The sequence below is a fragment of the Vigna unguiculata genome, chromosome 3, assembly GCF_037176805.1.
Source record: "Vigna unguiculata cultivar grain cowpea cultivar isolate G323 ecotype 2 chromosome 3, ASM3717680v1, whole genome shotgun sequence".
In the NCBI taxonomy this organism is placed as follows: domain Eukaryota; kingdom Viridiplantae; phylum Streptophyta; class Magnoliopsida; order Fabales; family Fabaceae; genus Vigna; species Vigna unguiculata.
The window spans coordinates 19211186-19230708 of record NC_140794.1 but is presented as its reverse complement, the minus strand read 5'-3'; the positions used below and the strand labels follow the sequence as shown (position 1 = coordinate 19230708).

At 32.3% G+C, this 19523-nt stretch overlaps 2 protein-coding genes across 2 annotated transcripts; one reads left to right on the top strand and one right to left on the bottom strand.

Moving 5' to 3' along the window:
* Positions 1-7758: 7758 nt before the first annotated feature.
* On the top strand, positions 7759-11140 carry LOC114177166 (F-box only protein 6-like). Its single transcript, XM_028062420.2, has 2 exons — positions 7759-7972; positions 9208-11140. Exons 1-2 carry the CDS (start codon positions 7845-7847, stop codon positions 10451-10453), a joined length of 1374 nt encoding a protein of 457 aa, XP_027918221.1. The 5' UTR covers positions 7759-7844; the 3' UTR covers positions 10454-11140.
* Positions 11141-11621: 481 nt separating this feature from the next.
* On the bottom strand, positions 11622-13708 carry LOC114177167 (uncharacterized). Its single transcript, XM_028062422.2, has 3 exons — positions 13479-13708; positions 12805-12961; positions 11622-11838 (listed from the first exon to the last, which is right to left on the bottom strand). Exons 1-3 carry the CDS (start codon positions 13479-13481, stop codon positions 11792-11794), a joined length of 207 nt encoding a protein of 68 aa, XP_027918223.1. The 5' UTR covers positions 13482-13708; the 3' UTR covers positions 11622-11791.
* Between the last annotated feature and the right edge of the window lie 5815 nt (positions 13709-19523).

Below are 19523 nucleotides of genomic sequence, written 5' to 3'. Positions count from 1 at the left end.
AAATAACATCCTTCTGCATAACCCATTAAATCTGATTTTGAATCATTTGGATAAGATAATTTCATATTCGTAGTACCACTAAGGTAACGAAGTATATGTTTTACTCCAATCCAATGTCTTTTTGCAGGTGAAAAACTATATATTGCATAACAAATTTACAGCAAATGCAATATCAAGGCAAGTATAATTAGCAAGATACATTAGTGTTCCTATAACACTAAGATATGGTACTTCTGGACTAAGAAGTTCTTCAACATTTTTTTAAGGTATCTAAAAGAGCCATTATCAATATCTAACAACCTCAAAACCTTTGGAGTTCATAATGGATGTGACTTGTCCATTTAGAAACTTTTAAGCACTTTCATTATATAAGCCTCTTGATGTACAAAAACACCTTTAAATACTCAATTTCTAATCCAAAAAAAAATTGCATTTTCAAGACCTTTCATCTCAAATTCTTTCTTTAAACAATCAATTGTCTTTGTGAGCTCATTAGAAGTTCCAATAATGACTATGTCATCTACATAAACAATAATTATGGAAAATTCATTTTCTAATAATTTCATATAAATACAAGGATAAATAGGATCATTTCTATACCCTTCTTTAACAAGTACTCACTAAGATGGTTATACCTCATAGATTATTTTAATCAATAAAAGGACTTGTTCAATTTTATTGAATAAACCTCTTTAGAATTTGCCTAGTTAGGCAAATTAAATCCTTTAGGGATTTTCATATAAATATCATTATCAAGATAATCATACAAATAGGTTGTAACATCATTTGTTAGATGTAAATGCAAACCTTCTTGGGCAACTAGGATAATCATACAAAGAGGTTGTAACATCATTTGTTAGATGTAAATGCAAACCTTCTTGGGCAACTAGGATAGTCAAATATTGAAATATTGTTGCATCGAATACTAGTGAATATGTCTCTCAGGTTTTCGTGAAAAACCTTGAGCAGCTAACCGTGCTTTGTATCTAAAAATTTCATCATTCTTATTTTGTTTTTATGCAAAAGTTCATTTATACCCAACAGGTTTTACACCCTTAGGTGCGCGAACTACAGGTCCAAAAATCTTTTATTTAGCAAGAAAATCTAATTATGCTTTTATTGCATCTTTTCATTTTGGTCAATAATTTCTTTGTCGACAATCTTCAATGATCATTGGTTCTTGATCCTCATTGACACTCTTAACATTCATCGTTATATTATATGTAAAAATCTCGTCAATGTTGACTTCATTTTGGTTCCATATTATATGATTCTTGACATAACTTATTGAGATCTCATTATTTTCAACAATTTTAGGTACCTAAGGTTCTTTTGGAACCGAATAATTAATTATGTCAAATGAATATTTTGGGATTTCCACATTTTCGATTAGGTCATCTAACATTTTAGCTTATTTTCTTATTCGAGAGTTTTTATCTTTGGAACCAATATGCCTACCCTGCTTTAAGCTTGTCTTTGGAACTAACAAGTCTACCATGCTTCAGACGTGTAATGAATTAATGTCAAATCCATTTGGAGCATTAGCAACTGCTATATATGATTTAATTATTCTTTTTTTTTTTCAGTAAAAACATCTGGTAATTGATTGACTAATTATGTAATGAATTATCCTTTAAATTTCCAGTTCATATTCTTTTGTTTGAGGATCAAGATAAGGTAATGATAATTCATTCCAACAGATATCTTTTTCCAATTGTTTTTTTTCTTCCCCTAATGTTGGAAAAACTTATTCATCAAAGTGACAATGAAAAAATTGAATTGTAAATAAGTCTCCTATTGGTAGTTCAAGATATTTTATTATTGAGGGAGAATCATATCTAACATATATTCTCATTCGTCTCTGAGGACCCATCATAGTCCCTTTTGGAGGGGAAATTGAAACATATACACCACACCAAAAAATTCTTAAATGAGAAATATTATATTACTGACCAAAAACTAATTGCACAATAGAGTATTTGTGATAACTTATTGGCTTGATGCGAATCAATACTACAACATGCAAAATTGCATATTCCCAAGTTACCATTGGAAGACTAGCGCTCATAAGTAATGGTCTTGCAAACAATTTTATACATTTTAGTAATGATTGCCCAAGTCTATTTTGAGTATGAACATGTGCTATTGGATGTTCAACTTCAATTTCAGTTGATATACAATACTCATGAAAAACATGAGATGTAATTTCACCAGTATTATCAAAATAAATTTTCTTAATCGAGTAATTTGGGTAGTGAGCTCTTAACTGTGCTAATAACTTTGCAAATGTCTAATTGCGAGTTGATAATAAACGAATATATGACCATATAGTTGATGCATGAATTAAAACCATGAAATATCTAAATGATCCACAAATATCACTATATGTTTATTTTGAAAATGAGATTGACTCATTTCTAAGTTTTCTGGTGATGGCCTTAGTATCAACTTTCCTTTGTGAATGTGTAGTAGATGAAAACTCATTGGTCTGAAGAAGTTTTATGACTCTTAAGTGGGTGTCCACATGAGTTTTTCAACTTTTTTTTTGCATCATAAAAGATCCAGGATGACCCAACTAATCATGCCAAATAAGGAATTCTTTTTGATTCATAAACTTCTGGTTTACCATGACATGCATTTTAATTATACTAATAATATATGCGTAGTACAAACCATCCAATTAATCATCCCAAACAAGGCATTCATTTTGATTTATGAACTTTTGGATTACCATGACATGCATCTCAATTACACTAATATATGTGTAAACCATAAGAGAATGTTGATAATTTCTCCAATACACATTTTTATTCAACTCAATTCTAGTGATATAAAGATATTTCACATCTTCTTCCTTGTTTGTCTCAATATGAGATCCATTTAGACAAATATCATTAAAACTTAATAAGTTTATATTAAACTTCTTGGTAGAAGTATAATAGCTCTTTTGGAGCCTTCAAATATATTTGTAGTACTAGAAATAATGCTAATATTGAGTTCTCGCATTACCAAACAAGAACAAAATTTATTACTCTTGAGAATTGTATGAGTTGTTGCACTATTAATAAGACACACATCCTTATCATTGGTGCTAGTGCCAACATTCATTCTTCATATAAACATAAATATCAATATTAGATATTACTATGCAAGAGGAAAAGAAGAATAAAATATTTAGAGGATTTTATTGATCAAGAAAAACTTATATATAAACAACATGAAACATGAAATAAATATAAAGCATTATCTTAAAATTAAGAACATAATATGAGAAAATATATTTTTTAACACTTACATCACTAATGAGGTAGTCGGTGCTTCCATTTGGTTTAGTAAAGAAAATAACAATATCAAGATGAGGAGCATCCATATAATCATAATCAGAATTACCATCTTCATAAACAAAGTGTGTTTTTATGTTCTTCTCCTTATATTTTATGACGCTTTGATGTACGACAAATATAACTCAAATGATATTTACCACCATAATGATAACTTATATTCTCATCTTATTTGCCATTTATTTTCACATTTTTCTTTTCCTTTTTCACATTATTGTTCCTCTTTTGGTGATGAAATCTCTTTTTGAAATTTCCTCTATCACCATGTCCACAATCATGAAAATATAAATCAAATGTTGTATTCACTTCTGGGAATGAAGCAGAACTGTTCCTGCAGAGAACAAATAAGAAGTCAGGCACAAGCGTCACCTTACCATGTAGTCCGCTATCTCCTCAGTTGGCCTCTTTCCATTCGATACATGTCGGCTTGAACCCAGGAGGGGTTACCTACAGAAGAATCTCCGAAGCTCAAGTGAGTCAAAGCTCTCAAAGAGTCAAATCAGCGATTAATGAATGCGTACCTTTAAATGATGGGGTCCACGTGTATTTATAGAACATTAATGACGTTTGACCATTGCATGGACTGGGTTTTGACTTGGGCCCCAGCTTGGGCCATGAGTGGGCCTGGGCCCCAAAACAGGCCCTGGAGGCCTATTGAAGGCGGGGCATTGATGTTAGTTAACTTTCTAGACAAGTAGTCGGTTTCGACCGGCTACCTGCCTAGGTGGCTTATGCCGGTGGTGTCCGGGTACTAGATGCTAGGCGGTTTTGATGTGTATATTGTTTACTTGGTTGGGTTTGGCTAGGTACGGTACACCAGTCCCCCAGCCTTGTCCGATATGAGTTGTCGGTCAAGGATTACATGTGTTGGTGAACTAGCAAAACCGGCTAGGTGTGATACAAGAACCAATTGGGAAAGTTTCATGATTTTCTATAAAAAAACTCTTTGTTTTGTTCAACCACAAGAAGATATCAAATAAATTCAAAATATTTGTGAAATCCCTTCTCATGATAATGTTGTTGTAAGAGCAAATTAGTTGATCAGATACTTTATTTATTTCTTTAATGACATTACCAAGACCCATTGCATCTAAATATATTTCAACATTCAATATCCAATATAAATAATTCTTCCTCGTAATATCAATGGCCACAAATTCAAAATTTGCAAGATTTGACATATTTATAACACATAAAATAATAGTAATAATCATCATCATCATAATAAAAACATTAATAATAATAATAATAATAAGACAAAGATGAAGATTAATAAAGTCAAACTATTCTCATGATAAAAATAAGAATATAAGATAAAATTGTAGATGAAGAAAGAATTATAAAGAACTTTAATTAAGACACGTAGAACATTGTCCTCAGAGAGAATGCTTACACTTTCGCTCAGTTTGTTGGAACAACGTGCTGATAACGTGTTATAAAATAAAGCTAATAACAGGGGGAAGAAGAGAAGAAAGAAGAGAAGATGAAAGAATGTGAAACAATTTTTTTGAGTGTCTTATTCCTGATAGGACAAATCCTATTTATAAATACAAAATGTAACCTATACAGAATATAAATCAATTAATTAATACAAATATTTAAACCTCAATAAAAATTAATTAATCATATAAGTATTTTGTACCAAATATACTAACCCTTTTCTTCTTCGAAGCAAAATTCTTGCAACATTCATTATATAAATACATAATTAATTACAATTCTCCAAATATTTATTTAGCAAATTAATTATTCTTAAGTTTTTTAGCCCCCACTAAGTTGCAATTTAAGTTTTTTGTGTGTTTTTTTTTTCGTGATCTTAATAAAATTTACGAATAAACATCCTTCGCATGACCTAAAAGACTCGATGACATCTGAATCTTAAGTTACCTTATCTTCTTTCGTGATTGATAAAATAAAAAGCTAAAATTATATTCAAAACCTTTATAGCTTTTGTGTTCTCACTTCAAACGCTTGACTTTCGCTCCTTTTATATGATAAAGACTCGACTTAGACTCTATAACTTAAGAGTATGTTCAAAGTTATATATTGTTATAAAACTTTTAAAATTTTGGCAAATTCAATATCTTATTTATCTAAATATACAATTCATAATTGTTTTCTATTACTTCGTAATATATGTGAATTGTGCGTATATATATATATATATATAACGTAATAATTTTTTTGTACTTTCAAAATTAGTCTATATTAAAATTGGTAGTTTTGAATTAATAGCGTTCACATGTTATTTTTGACATTTGGTACTTTTAAAGTTACACTATAATGAAATTAGTACTTTTGAATTAGTGATGTTAACATGTTAAATTTTATAATTTCATATGTGAATATATAAGGCCAAAATTCTTACTAAGAATATTACTCGTCAATATTATTAATCCAAAAATAATAAAATTATTTAAAAACTAAATTTGCGTATTTATTAAGGGTTAGATTTTAAAACACTAAAAAAAGTATTAGAGATATCAATTTTAATGTTAAATATTTAAAGTAGTCTAAAATTTTGACATTTTTATGAAATAGATTTTCATTAAAGATCATATTTAACTTAGTTCCTAAAAAAACACATGACCTAACTCTTATACAAGTTATGCGAATGTAATGAGTAACTTAACTTATTTTCATTCTTAAAACTGAAATATTAAATATACAACTATGTTAAATGGAGCTATAAAAGATAAATACACACACATATATATAAAATTAAGTTTCTTTTTTAACTTTTAGAATACTTCATAAATAAGGAAAAAATAGAAAAAAAAAATGCATAGACGTTGATGTCTCAACCTACCTTGTGCTTCCTATCCCTACCCTAACATGTCACCATCCACATCATATCGTAATTGGTGAGTTTCCACTTAATACATGTATCTGAATTCACTAAATAAATTTATTCACTATTTTAGTATAAAATTAGTGTCCAATATTTTTAAGCAATAAAAGGGATAAACCTATCAACCCACTCAATTCAAAATATTCGGATATTCAATTCAAAATATTCGGAATTAACAATATTTTTAAAATATTATTATTATTATTATTAATCAATTCGAATATTTTTAAATATATACAATAACTGAATAGTTTTAATAATATTTAAACTAATAAAATCTGCTAAATATATTTTTTCAAAAATTCAAAAAGTCTATAAATAAAATATATGAAGTGATAAATTAATTTAGGATTTATATAATTGTATACAATAATACTATAGGCGGATCTCTGATTCTTCCGAACTTAAACTTCAAGTTAAACTTATGAAGCTTATATTTCATCTAAATTGGATAAAAACAACATATTTATATTTATTTATATTTTGTATATTTTGTAGGGCATGATGAAAGAGAGGATTATTGTAACAATTAGAGAATTTTTTTTTTGATTTTGAAGGAGAGAGAATATTAATAATAGAATGAAATAATTATTGTAAAAATAAAAGTGGAATGAATGGGTAATAAAGAAAGGAAAAGAGTGAAAGCTGGGAAACCATAATTACATCAACTCCTTGGCACACTGCCACTCATTGCATGCCACTTACGAAGAATGAGTGAGTGGAAAATGGCATCGATTAGTTTTTGAGGGCCTTTTCCGTAAACCTAACAAAATCATCATTCACATTCTGACTAATCAATTATCCCTTCTGCGTGCGTGCGTGCCTGCCTCCAACAAATTTTTATAATTTTATTCCAATTATATTCTATTCACTTTTTAACAAATCAGAAAAAATAATGTTACTATTTATTATATTAAACTCTTTATTTCTTCTGAAAACCATATAAATATAAAACAGATTATACACATCTATTTATACCGAGGCTAAATAACATATTACATAATTTACTTACATTACGTTATGCCCTATCTTCCATTTCTCACCCATCCCTTTTTACAATATCAAAAGTAACAAGTAATTACAGTAAATTTGTTTCGGTCAGGAGACTCATCAAACTAAATTGTTTAGTATAATTCATTTATAAATTTTATTTTCTTTACAATAATTATTTTAAAAATTAAATATATTTCTAGTATCTATTTTAAAAATTAAAATTTATATTTATCTAAAATTTTAATTTATTTTAATCTCAAACTTTAAAATAAATAGATATAATATTCTTAATGTTTTTATTCAAATTTTGTTTACGTATTAATCTTACTTATATATTAACATTTGAATTAAAATATATTAAATAATATATAAACTCAAATACCGATCCAAACTATTATTTAATAAATTAAAATAAATTTATTATAATTAAAATAAAATAATTATATTTATTTATTATTTTAAAATTTGAGGACAAAAATTATTTAATTTAAGATACAAATAAATTTTAATTTTATAAATATAAAGATATATTTAAATTTTTTTGAAAATTATGTTAAGTATGGGTGCCTTGGCAAAAACTGTGTGTGATAGGCAACGTGGAAAATGAAGAGCGGGTAAGAAGGAGAGAGAGTTACAGAAAGGAGAATTGAGTTGAGGGTATGGAAGAAGATGAAGAAGAGGGCCATGCCATGCTCATCACTCACCTTCACCATCACCATTTCTCTCACACACTCTTACCTTCTTTTACCCTTCAACCTCACCCTACACTCTCTCAACAACTCCCCAGGTCTTCTTCTTTCTCCTAGATCTACTCTCAATGCATTTTTTCTTCACCATTTCAAAAAAATCTATGCTTTTTTCCTCCTTCCCCTGTTTCTCTGCTCTCTTTTTTCTTCTTTCTTTTCTCTTTCTTTCAACCTCTTTTCTTCATTAACCATGCCAACTTAATAATCTTTGCTTTCTTAACCGCCTTCGGTTACTCTCTCTTCATGCTCTGTGATGTGCAATCATTCACACCACGCTTCATCACAACATAACCTAGGTGTTAGATTTTATGTTGGTTGTCTTGTGTGCGTGTGTTGCTGCTACATCAAATCCTGAGACTTGTGAACATTACTTGTTACTTGGCTATTGCTTGGTGTATGCTTCTTTTTGTTATCGAGAAGATTGATTGTTACAATTTCGTAGTTCTTGTGCATTTAAGATGCCCACTTTCACACTCGAAGCTGTCTGGATGTGTTATTCACTGTGTAAAATATTGATTGTACTTTCATGATTGTAAGTATTGTGAAGGACACATATTAAGAAGGGATAAAACACCTTGCTTTTCTATTTTTATAAAGCGAGGTTTCTTGTTTTCAGCATGAGATAGGAACATTGCTCAATGGATTTACATCGAACTTGGCCTTCAGTAAAATCATTGCAAAGTTAACAGTTCGAAATGCCCATTTTTGATTTACTCATTTTGTGGCCACTCAGAATCCCTAATCTCTAAGGGTATGTTTTAGAGCAGTTTTAAAAGGAAAGGGGAAGGGGAACAAAATTTTCATTTCTAATCAATATCCTCTGGTTTGATATTTTTTGGAAATACATGAAATAGAATAACAGATTCACATTGATTTGATGTCCTGATAATACTTGTCCTCCCTTCCATTTTGCTCCAGAACTCACTCCCAAACACACCATAAGTGTGTATTCTAACTAAGTGACTACCATTATTGGCTAAACAACATGTGATCATGATTCTGTGCATAATTTCTTTGTATTAGTGTTATACAAAGGAAAAGCTTTGTATTTGTAACTTAACTCCTTGGGTTGCTTATGTGTTTAAGTTGATTTAATCAGGTATCTTCCCGATCCTTGAAAGGCTGAGTCTTAATTTTGAGCAGAATATAAATCTGTGCATTAATTTTGTAGTATGATTCAACTTTTCCTATGAAACATGCTGGTCTTTCTATCCATCTTTGTGCTACAATTCAATGGAATTAAGTGTATGAATATCTTGTATGATCCTTTTCACAGATGGTCCTTCTATGGCATTGATGATTACTTCGTAGATGATTTCTGTGGCCTTGTAATGGCAGCTGGAAAGTCTGGAAGTTTCAGGATGATGGAGCCTCTAAAGCATGCATCTAAGAAGTCTCGAAGAGACAGGAGCCGAGGAAAATCATCTGGAAGGTCCTCCAGCGATGAAGCTATGGAACAACAAATTTGGAAAGATTTGCCTGAGGATCTATTTGAGCCTGTGATTGCACGACTTCCCATTGCAACATTTTTCCGTTTCCGCACTGTATGCCAGCGATGGAATTCCTTGCTGAGTTCTCAAAGTTTTTCTCAACATTGTGCTCAAGTCCAACAAGCGAACCCATGGTTTTACACTGTTACTCATGAACATACAAATTCTGCAGCCATGTATGACCCTTCTATGAAGAAGTGGTACCACCCCACTACATTAGCACTACCCGCAGAGTTGATAGTTTTGCCAGTGGCTTCTGCAGGGGGTTTAGTTTGTTTTCTTGACGTATATGGTCAAACTTTATATGTTTGTAACCCATTGAGTGAATCCGTAAAGGAGTTACCATCTTGTTCAGTAAGGGTTGGGTCTCGCGCTGCTGTGGGAATGACAGTAGATGAGAACTCAACTGGTGCTGCTGTCTACAGGATCATGCTGGTGGGTTGTGATGGAGAATATGAAATTTATGACTCGGGAACAAAGTCATGGAGCTATCCAGGAAACATGCCGGCGGATATTAAGCTGCCACTATCTCTGAATTTTAGGTCACAAGCGATTTTCATTGACAGCACCCTTTACTTCATGCATTCGGATCCTGAAGGGATTGTTTCCTATGATATGGCAACTGGGGTTTGGGTGCAGTACATAATCCCAGCGCCATTGCATCTGAGTGACCACACACTTGCTGAGTGTGATGGTCGGATATTGCTTGTGGGGTTGCTCACAAAGAATGCAGCCACCTGTATATGCATATGGGAGCTGCAGAAGATGACTTTCTTGTGGAAGGAGGTTGACAGAATGCCAAACGTATGGTGCTTGGACTTTTATGGGAAGCACGTTAGAATGAATTGCTTGGGAAACAAAGGCTTGCTCTTGTTATCATTGAGATCAAGACAAATGAATCGATTAGTTACATACAACATTGCAAGTAAGGAATGGGTGAAGGTTCCTGGGTGTGTGATGCCACATGGAAGAAAACGGCAATGGATAGCACATGGTACTGCATTTTATCCATGCCTCACTGCGACGGCTTGATTTAACTTGTGTAATACAGCAATGGCCTCAGAATATTTCCCTCGAATCATGAGGTTCCTTGCAATTTACCGGTGGTCAATGCTGATGTAGGATTGATAATGTTCATTGCTAGTTAACAAAGCAGATGGAAAACGATACGGGTTTGTATCGTACTCTCAAACATGCACTTCGATCACCTTGCTTTCAAGACCTTTTTCTGTTAGTATCATTCATGTTTTCTAGCTGAAAGCTCCAAACTAGAGCCGGAGCAACCAACTAATTCAGAATTGAAGCTTCCGTAAGTCAGGGGGAAGGCATATGAATGAAGATAGATCCTCGAACGTCTCAACCTGGACACTCCCTTCACAGGGACTATAACTATGGGTTACCCTGGTGTCACTAGGTACCTCATACTTTGCTCTTGCAGTCTTGCATTATATAACATGTACTTTTATACAAACCTGTCTCCAAAATGTGGGATCTTTCTTACACACGTGAACCTTTTCTCCTTCTCCTTCCAGCTTGTCACGGTTAAGCTGGGATTTCAATTTTGATGTCTCTCCCCAACTACGCATTGATGTAGTACACATTAAGGTCATTATTATTTTACTGTTTACGTAGTTGTCTATTTTCGAACCGTGGGAATAAAGAACCAACAACCGCTTATCTTTGTTCGGTTGAATACAGATAAACTATGATTTTTGATAACTCTATTTCACTGGTCGAAAGGTTGTGATTTCTTTCAATGTTTTAGGTTGCCAACCTGCTATGGCCCGAGGATATAAAAAATTATATTTTTGGCACAAATTGCTAAAAAAAAAATGCATGACATTATTGTCAATATCAATGAACCATACTAATAATTCAGACTATTGAACACCGCGACAATTGGCCTTTTTGCACAGAAGTTTCCTTACCGTCTGAGGCACTGCTCTCAAAACACTAGAGGAATGTAGCATGTTGGCGTTGGAATACAAACAAGCCCTACAGAGAATCTACTGAAAGCGTCATATAAACTTTTGTTAAATGTTGAATGATTGAGTGATATCATATATCTTCTTTTGAACCTTTCGGGTTGTTGCATGCACCATAACACTTCAAAATTCACAGCTAATTTTGAAAACTATTCATACCAACCCGCCCAAGCGTAAGGAATTAACTCTCTCGCATTCCCTTCTATAGTAGGAAATTAAAACAAGACGAATAATAGTTGTAACTTAAATTAAAAATTCTTAAAGTTCATCAAAACATGAACAGGAACCAGGTCTTGTACAAGTACATTAGATGTAGGGAAGTATTGGCATTTTCTACGAGGCTAAGAAAGAGAAGATGACACAACCCAAAACAAAGCTCCATTAATTAAGCCATGCCTCCACTTGTTGCTGTTCTGATAATCTGGAAGAGAGCTGAACCAGAAAAAGCGAACACAAAGGTTAATGGAACTCGGCAGAATATGACTGAAAATGCAAATGGGAAGAAAGGTAATCTAACAAACTCCTTTGGAGATATACAATACTTAACGAGATATATTTAAAACCTTAGCCCAAGCGACCGACATGCACGCACGAAATACAACGAATAAATTACAAGCCCCCACATTTATGATTCAGCAATAAGAATTGCAATCCAATTTTTTTTCAAATTTTTGTGGCACCGAAAGTATACCCTCTTCACTTCAGGGTTCCATGCCTAAGTTAGATAGGTATTCAAGTCCTTTGACTATAAAGGCGTAAGAATTAATGTTAACCACCAACATTTAGAGGAATGCAAGGCATACCACATATCATTTGCCAAAAAAAGCAGTATTATGATTGCTTTTATTCTTGTGTAATGATATACCTGAGAAGCTATGAAATATTTGTTAACATAAACAAAAGAACTATTACTCAATAACATAAAAATATCCAAATCCAACTCTTATATGCCAGATATGTTCCGTCAACAACAAATCTATACATCCCCCATGACAGGAATATAGACAAACTTCAGGCTTCAGAAAATGTTAATGTTTTCGTATTACGGTTATTATCATGTGTTTATGTTTTCACGTTATGAATTTATGATTATTATCATGTTTTCCCTTACCGTAAGAAAAAAAAAAAAACAATTATTTTCTATTTTCAAAGTATATTAAACACAATAAACAATAAAGAGTTGATTTTACTGATTCCTCTACAAACTTTGAAAACAAAGCAAATTGAAAACAATATGATGCATTTTGTAATTAAAACAAAAACAACAAAGACTTATCCTACCAGGTGAGATTAGTTACGCGAATCACATGTTTTCGTAATTAAAAGTGAAAAACAAAATAGAAAACTTTATCAGCGAAAGAAACGAATAATCAAGAGATGCTGAAATGATAGTCTTACATGAACCAATGACGACAAAGACGAAGAAACCCAGCAGCAGTGGACCAACAGGATAGTCTTTTCCCTTTTTAGAGGTTGTGTCAGGCACAAATCCTCTTTTGGTAATGTTCTTCTCAAACTTCTCCACCTTCCTGTCAGCAAAGCGCCTTGATGTCGTCTACACAGAACCACAAATTCCACGTTTCAATTTCAATTGACAATTCAAAAATCAAACAAACAAAATCAATCGACACGAGTTGTGTATCATAGCATAACACAAGGAGGTAAGGCACGATTTGATTTGGATTTGGATTTGGATGGCAGCAGATCAGGTCCAAAAGCTAGCTAAACTTCACAATCACCGGTAATTAATAACCACAAAATGCCGTAATTAATTTGACGGATAAAAAATAATCAAATAAGAATAAAAACCCTAGGTTAACAAAATTATGATCATAAACTAATAAGTTGAACAAACTTCTGATTTCAACGTGCAAACTTGATAATTGAGTAAATTGAAATTGAATTCTAATTTCTTTGTCCATAATTAAAAACAGGATAAATCAGAAATTACATATACGAGAGAGAGAAAAATAAAAACAATGTCGGCACCGGAAAAAGAACGTAGGGGAACTACTAGATCTAAATGAATAAATGAAAGTAAACGAAAGAAGAGGCACTAGAGAATGAAGTACCATGTTTGGTGTCAGAGAAAGGGGATCGCCGAGTGGTGGAAGAAACAAGAGATGGCCGGAAAAATGAAAGACGGTGTTCCTCCGGCAGCGCCCTCTCCAACCTTATTTTCTCGCGTGTGTGAATGAGCGATCCTAGTGAAACACGGTTTCCGGTATTTACCCCTCTTATTTATATTTAACATACCTAATTCTCTAACTGCAATTAATTTAGTGATCCAGCGAGAGTAGCGTCACCGCTTCTTCGCGATTGGGCCAAACCATTTATCTTGGACGCGTGGCGTATCCTCATTGGAGAATATTTTTTAACAACGTAGGTGAGAGAGTCTTCAAGAATGGGTATCATAACTTAATTAAAAAAGTGTTGATTATAATAATAGTAATTGATTGGGTTTTTTTTGACGGAATTAAAATAATGAATAATGAATACTAACATTAATAGAAGTTGCCTAAGCACATTGGAATGATTATTTGTTAGTATTATAAAGGGACATGATAAGCATCAACAAACCGTTTTTATCTACTTTCATCAACTCCAACATTGAGGTTATGAGAGTAAAATTAATCTTTTTAATATTTTTCACATCATTTAGTTACAAATTAGATTAATTTGATTTACATTTTATAATTTAAATTAAGTTCATATCTCTATTAATATATATTATGATAACAAAATAAAATAAAATAATAATAATTATTATAATTATTATGGCAAATAGTTTTTATTTATTTTGTTAGTTTTATAATTAAAAAATAATTAATTTTGAAAAAATATTAAATTAAAAAATTTCAAACAAAAGAATGATTAAATTTTAAAAAAATTATTTAAAAAAATAAATGTGGATACAAATATATATATATATATATATATATATATATATATAAGAAATTTAATATTATTAATTATTTATCTTTTACAACTTACTTCTTTTATTTTTATATTTAAATTTAATTTAACTTTAGAAAATTATACCGGTATAAAATTAAATTTAAATATGAAAATAATGGAGGCCGTAAAAGTTAACAATTTTATCTTAATATATACTAGTGTAAACATATATGTGATAATGCATCTGTATGTATTTTTTAAATATGCGTGATATAATATAAAAATTTTGTTATTTGGTTTAAATAAAGTATTATTTTATCTTTAATTATATTTTAAAACTATAGCATTTTCCATACTAACAATTCTGTTTCATTTTTATATCACATTGTGACAGATTGTTGTAGTCTTTGAGATTAGAAGAGAAGAGTAAATAAAAAATAAGAAATTAGACCTAAGAAATTGACTAGGATGTGAAAGAAAAAGGTTATACGGATTCTCCTATTTCATCTATATCTATATATATTGTGTTGTTTACTTTTAATTATATTTTAAAATCGCAAAACTTTACATGTTAGTGCAATATAACAATGAAGCCTTAGTTTAATGAAGACTCTTAGGGGGTTTGTATGTGATAATGGTTATACAGGAAATGATCTTCGAATATTAAAATGGCCAAATGCACTTATTGATGTCAAGAGAAGATGCACATAACATGTGGATTGTTTACGCGGTTACAATAATAAAATAATTCTATATAATATATATATATATATATATATATATATATATATATATATATATATATATATATATAATATAATTCACCAATATTTAATATACCAAGAATATAAATCTAATGATATGTATTTGAATGCGAGACGCTGAATAAATCACCTGGTATACCATTAAATTATGCATCAGACCACTATTTTATAAATTTATCTCAATTAATAATTATTTTAAAAATATATATTCAACTCCATGGTTATCATTTAATAAAAGATCAAAATAAATATAAATTTATATATTTTAATGTTCACTCATTATAGTTTAATTATTTTATTTTATAAAAAAGTGTCAAATTAATTTGTTTTTTTCGTTTCAATTTGGTTCTGACTCTTTTAAAAGTGATTTAACTTAATCATTTTTATTAGTATTGGTGTTAAAGTTAGAGTCACATGTCAATTTGTGATGTTTTTGAATTTTTTTAAAATTTATTTTTGAATTATTTTTTCACATGTCATTTCATAGTTATGTTATATGGTATAGTAAGTGTGACATGATAGTATCACGATGTAGCAATAACATGTGGGCAAAGATTGAATTTGGTCCATAGGTAAAACCCTGTAAATTCTTTTTTCCTAAATAGTCCCAAATTCTAAGCCTTTTTGTTTTCAAAAAAAAGCATAAACCCTTCCTTCCTTTCTCTCAACTTCATCTCCATCTTTGAACCTCCATTCCTCACTCTTTGTTTGTATGTTTGTTTGTAGAACCAAGATTGTAGGGTCGTTCCTCGTAACAAGGCCTTTGATTCCTACCGATCAATTTCTTGTTTGGTGTAAATAAGTTTTTCTCGCTTTTTCTGTTCCTTCTACAATGCATGCAAGTCTTCCTTTCTTACATCTATCTTTTTTGGTTTCCATCTTGTATCTCTTCTAATCAGTGGTTGTGTGGGCATGATCAAATTGTTTTCCGTTGTCTCAGGTCGATGTTGAACTTTTGCGAGTTCGAAGGTGCCTTGAGGATTCTTAGAGTTTGTGTCTATCTTCGAAGGTGAGAGAAGCTAAACCTTACTTCTAGCATGATGATTTTGTTTGAATGTTAATTGCATGTTATATTGTGTTTTACAACTCAAATTGATATGTCAATGTTGTTCTTTGTGGGTGTGAGATGAGAAATCCCTAATTTCATGTTTGGGTATGTATGGGTTAGAAAACTTTGAGGGTTTTGTTGAATGCGTATGATTTAAGATAAACTCGATGGAAATTGAGATGGTAACGTGGAATTTGAAATGTTTTTGACTTATATGAGACTTAAACTAGGTTTTAAGTTCATTTGACTATGTCAAATGCAACATTTCCATTTCTGCGAGCAATCCTATCGTTGGGCGAGTGGGTTTTTCCAGCTTTGAGTCATTTTGCAAAAATTTGAATTCACGCTTTGTTAACTGTCAGATTGAGCTAAAATTTTTACAATAGGTCCTAGCCATATGATGCTTTGTTTTGAACTCTGTGATCTTTGTTTGAAAGTCTATAATGAGAGCAATTTTTCTTGTAAGGTTCCCATAGATTAGGTTGTTGACAACTTTGACTTTTGTCACTTGTTTAGTGCATAACTTTTTCTATAAGTATCCAATTAGATTAATTCTTTTGTTTTATTGAGTTCTTGATTCAATTATATTTCATTTGATTATTAAAACATAAATTTTGGATGTTTGTGCAAGTTGCAATTTTATTTTTAAAACCCCAACCAATTTGCATATGTGTTGTTAAGTTATTGAGTAAATTACTTGGTGATTATGTGAGGGGATGATATAAACTTTTGGAATATAAATTGTAACATCTATTCAGATATTACTAAATTTAAATAATATAAAATAAAAAAAAGTCACGTTTAATTAAATGCCTTTCCCAAAATGCGGGAAATTAAAATCCTTCTTAATTGTCATTCATAATAAACATAAATTAAACTTCAAGTGTTTACATTTCCAAAGCTGGGAAAATCAAAATCTGAGTTACAAAGTAATCAATGAAATCAAATCCCTAATCATCCCCGCTCCGGCTCTATTCCTCACCAGCATCACTTGCAACATCATCTGCTCCCGTGTAACACATTACACGATCATCGCCAAACACAAGCAAATAGGGTGAGCTAACAATATCAAATTGTATATACAATTCAAATATATATACATACATTCATCAAAGGAACTCTATCCTTTGATTTCATACCACATGACCACCACCATGTTATCCATGTTCTACGTCTTTAGATGATAACCTCAAGATACCCTTTGCTACCTCCACCTACAAGCTACAACTTGTAGAACATGTGCGGGAAACCTGCTACGGACCACACTCTGTAACGCCAGGTGGAGTTCCCAATACGAACATTAGTTCGTATTTGTCCCAAGACTACCAATTCGAGCCATAACTCAAGGAATTCTCATGTCCATCTGCCATCCCGAGCCACAACTTAAGGGATGCCATTCTGAGCCACAACTTAAGAAATGCCACGTGTTTAACCTCTATCCCGAGCCACAACTCAAGGGATACCATACCGAGCCACAACTCAAGGAATGTCACAACAAAGAAACAAGCCATAAGTCGTGTAAAACTCTAAGTCTCATTATGCCCCTGAAACTACTATTCCAAGCACACCATACCAATACTGTACCATAGACCCAGGATATACATGCTTCCACAAACCTGCCCACTTGTGGTCCTGCCTCTACGAACCTCCCCGCTCATAGTCTAACTCTACAGACCTCTCCGCCCGTAGTCCAACACTAGGGGTGGCAATTAGGGCCTGGCTCATTGGGCCGACCCGCAAGCCCGTGGAAAAAACGCAGGGCGGGCTAGGGTAGTGAGCTCGGAGGCCCGCATAGGCCCGCGACCCGCGTGAGCCGGCCCGCAAGCCCGCATAAAATGAAAAAAAAAACTTACACTTGTGTATATTAATTGCTTCTTTTATGGACTCTTGCATTAACGTTTCAAATTCTTGTATAACTGGAAAAGACAAGTATTATGTAATTTTTAATGTGCTAAAATTTAAAGAATACATTGTGTATGTCATAGTATGAATATGATGAAAATGTTGAATTATCAATTTATCATCTAATTCCTCAAAGTCTTTACTTAATTTTGTGAACTTCTTAAAATTTCCCAATTTTTAAACATTGAAAGTTTTATCATAAAAATTTTAAAAAAATATTAAAAAAAAGGAGGCGGGCCCGCGGGTCAAGGAGTATGCGGGGCAGGCCAGTGTTTTTAGCCCGCATAAAGTGTGCGAGGTGGGGTGGGCCAGCTTGCATTGTGTGGGCCTTATGTGGGCCGAGCCTAAACGGGTCGGGTCGATTCACATTGCCACCCATATCCAACATATGTGATCCAACAGCTACAAAATTCCCCGCTCGCAGCAGCCCTCAAGTGTGAGCACGGAACATGCGAACCTACCCGCTTGTATCCTCACACGAGAGCTACATAATATGAACCTCCCCGCTCATATTATCATGCGTTCACCACCAACCATGAACATACCCGTTCATGACACAATCAAGCATATTTTGGTCTAAGCCCAACATCACAAACACAAGCCAACAGAACACACTCCTCTTTCTGCTATCGCCTGGCGCTGCCTAAGCGTCGCCAGGTGACATTCCAGCGCAGACCGCCTGGCGAACACCTCTCACCGCCAGGCGCCAGTCAAATCCTGACCCACTGTTTTTAAGGCTATCGCCTAGCTAGTAACTCCTCTTCGCCAGGTGCCACGTGCCCTAGGGATATCCCTTATTGTCCTATTGCCTAGCGGTCCCCCATGTGCCGCCAATGCAAAGTAAAATTATCCTACTCTTATAATTATGCAAATCCATAATCAATAATATAGGCTTCCAGAAATAAACATGACTCACATGCACAATCTCAATTTAGATGGCTTTAGCATACGTGTACACAAGTATCACCATATATCATATGCATCAATCCCTATATATTCATATATATATATATATATATATATATATATATATATATATATATATATATACTCCACCATTTAAATCCATGCTAACATTCAATTCCAAATTATGAATAATGCATCCTCAAATCAAATATAAAGCAAAAACACTCTAACAACTTAAGCACATGATTCTATGCACCAATGCAAATTAATATAGCACTTCATACCTCGTATGCAATAATTTAATTTATATTGATACACATGCATTGACCAATAAACCAATTCTCAACATGTGACTAACCCAAAGGAACATTCAATTCATAAAGACTTACAACATAACCCAATCATGCTTCCAACTCATGATACATTAGTAGTTACTTGAAATTATCAAGAAATTATTCATGCATTTTAAAGACTTCCAAACCAGCAATCATGAGTAACATATATCTCTAGCTACAGACCTCCAAATCAATTCTCCACCGTTAAAAGTAAAGAACAACATGTTAGGGATCACCTGCCAAAATTTCACCTAAATTAGACGG